The sequence below is a fragment of the Notothenia coriiceps genome, unplaced genomic scaffold, assembly GCF_000735185.1.
Source record: "Notothenia coriiceps isolate Sejong01 unplaced genomic scaffold, NC01 NC01_scaffold00011934, whole genome shotgun sequence".
Classification (NCBI taxonomy): domain Eukaryota; kingdom Metazoa; phylum Chordata; class Actinopteri; order Perciformes; family Nototheniidae; genus Notothenia; species Notothenia coriiceps.
The window spans coordinates 1-2667 of NW_011344635.1; the positions used below are offsets into that span (position 1 = coordinate 1).

Consider the following 2667-nt stretch of genomic DNA (forward strand, 5'->3'; position numbering starts at 1 on the left):
TAGTAGTACGTAGTACGTAGTAGTACGTGTGTGTGTGTGTGTGTGTGTGTGTGTGTGTGTGTGTGTGTGTGTGTGTGTGTGTGTGTGTGTGTGTGTGTGTGTGTGTGTGTGTGTGTGTGTGTGTGTGTGTGTGTGTGTGTGTTCCCTCTCCATCAGCTGTCTCTGAAGGAGACCAAGCTCCACACAGCGCTCCCTGGAGAGTCAGCTCATGAGCACCAAGAGCAGCGACTCCAGCCGCGACTTCAGACTGAAAGAGATGGAGGGCAGGATGAGGGCGATGGAGAAGGAGAACGAGATGCTCCGACAGAAGGTAACACTCCACCTTAGGTTATGTGTTTATAGCGTCGTGGACAGTCCCCATTGATCAACTGTCACAAATAAAACTGTAAATGGGGACGCTTTAGCCAACATTGCTAATTTCCAGCCAGATGATAAAAGAAACCTTTAAAATCAGAATACCTGGTTTCATCATGTCCTCAAAATCCCAGTGGACGTAATGCAGCTGTTCTGATTCAAGCTTAGACGTTGCAGAACAGTGAGAGAAAAGCTCTTATTACATGACTCTCATGTTGGTGCGCCTCCATGTAGCTTCACAGGCCAGCTTTTGTTCCCTTCGTAAATCAATCAAGTGTGGATTCTTACACAGGTTGATGCATGTCTGCTACAGAAAACGATTAAAGGTACATTAATTATAATTAAGGTTAGTCAGTGGTGGTTTGTAGGCTTATCTCCACACTCGGCTCCTCCTTGCCCGTGGGGGAAGGCCCATTTCACTCCTTTTTCAGATTGACGTTTTTAGTATTGCTTTTATGTGTTTCTTTCGATGCTGTGTTTAATGCATGCTTAAGATCTCACACCTGGTCGCTTTGTTTTAATAAAGGTTGACACCAAGAATAGTTACAAACACAGAAAGATGAGCTATAGGTGCTTTCACACCGCAGTACTTTTCCCACAAAGGTTCATCAGAACTTAGTTCATGAGAACTCTTTGGTTCTCATGAACTAAGTACAGATCTCGTTCACACCGGAATAAGTTCCTGAGGGAGGATTAGGCAAATGAAGCCGCTGACGTCACTTCTTCTTCTTCTGCTTTGGGTTTACTGGCAGGGCGCAAACAAGTTCACGGCGTATACTGCCACCCGGAGTCCCCGGCCACAAGTCCCCGGAGTTGGGGACTGGCTTCAGTAGAAGCTGCTGGGACTCCCAGCAGCTTCTACTGAAGCCTTCAGAGTAAATTGCCAGAACGCCGACACCTCCTCATCTCCACCGCTCCCATGTTTTATTTTGTGTTGCCATAAGTTAGTCTCTCTGCGTTTCTGCACTGGGCTAATGCTAATGATGCTAATGCTAATGCTAATAATGCCAATGCGAGGATAATAAAATGGCGGCTTCACAAAACTTTTGGGAGTTTTACGGGGTGTGGTTTGCAATCCGCCCAGCCAATCAGACATAGGAACCTTTTTCTCCCACGAAAGTCCCTGCTCTCTAGCAGGGATGGAAAAGGGGGTAGAAAGGTTCTCATTAACTCATTTTAGTTCCGGATTTTTTTGGTGTGAACGCAACATTTCGGAACTATATCGGAACTAAAGTGGGAAAAGTACTGGGGTGTGAAAGCGCCTATTAACATCGTTTTTATTAGTAAAACCCTACTCATTGTGCACTAAATTTCTCCAATCTATGTGTGAACATATCAGCTTTAAGTAAACCTGAAGTGTAAGGAATTAAAAGCAGTATTCATTCCAGGTTAATGAGGATAAAACAAGGTGTTTGTTACTGATAGAGATAGAATAAAAGATAATATATCATATAAATGTAGCTAGCTGAGTTCATTGCTTTGAAACTAGAATAATAATGTTAAATTCACCTATGAGATTTAAAGCAACATCTTAAAGTGATTAACAAATATAAAACTGTGTTATGAACAGAAAGCCTCTATATTCATTTGTTTGGGATGTTTTTAAAATGTATGACATTTGATATTGATTATTTCACTTTCATTTAATGTACAAAATAATGAATGTTAAACAGTAATTGTAGTAAGCTAAGCACCATTTCTGTCACAATATGTTTTTTTATTGTTTTGATAACATTTTGTATCCGTGCGTTTGGTTGTTTAATACAAAAATGATAACGTTACGGAGGAGATCAGAATAAATGAGGGGGATATAAAGATAAAAACGTAGAGCCAGGCAGTGATTTCTTGTGGTTCCTGTGTGTGTCCTGCAGCTGGCGGGGCAGGCGAGCAGCTCCACCCTGCACGTGAAGACGGAAGAGTTATCCCGTCAGTACAAAGACCAGCTGAGCGCCATGAGAGACGAGAAGGACCAGGAGATCCAGAGGCTGCGGGTGAGAAGACAACGACTAACAAGAGACTGCTTTAGATATCCCTGACTCGATATTATAATATACATTCATAGTGACATCTTCAGTCATCCTGTAAATCTGTTTAATACTTGCATTTATTTTCAACCACTGGCATTAGAACAGCTGTGCTCATTAGCATATTAGCATGCTAACACACTGAAGAGGGCTAACGTGGTAAACAATATACCAGCTAACATCATCATGTGGAGGTTATGTGTGTGTGTGTGTGTGTGTGTGTGTGTGTGTGTGTGTGTGTGTGTGTGTGTGTGTGTGTGTGTGTGTGTGTGTGTGTGTGTGTGTGTGA

The 2667-nt window shown here is 42.5% G+C and overlaps 1 protein-coding gene across 1 annotated transcript; it reads left to right on the plus strand.

Annotated features, from left to right (window-relative positions):
* The first annotated feature begins 170 nt into the window (after positions 1-170).
* Positions 171-2390, plus strand: LOC104947109 (protein POF1B-like). Its single transcript, XM_010773070.1, has 2 exons — positions 171-310; positions 2226-2390. The coding sequence occupies exons 1-2, from the start codon at positions 209-211 to the stop codon at positions 2388-2390; spliced, it is 267 nt and encodes an 88-aa protein (XP_010771372.1). The 5' UTR covers positions 171-208.
* Positions 2391-2667: the final 277 nt, after the last annotated feature.

Bases quoted from the DNA above. Each gene is read 5' to 3' on its own strand.
- LOC104947109 (XM_010773070.1), top strand. From the start codon at position 209: ATGAGCACCAAGAGCAGCGACTCCAGCCGCGACTTCAGACTGAAAGAG. The intron at 311-2,225 runs GTAACACTCCAC...TGTGTCCTGCAG, and splicing joins ACGAGATGCTCCGACAGAAG to CTGGCGGGGCAGGCGAGCAG.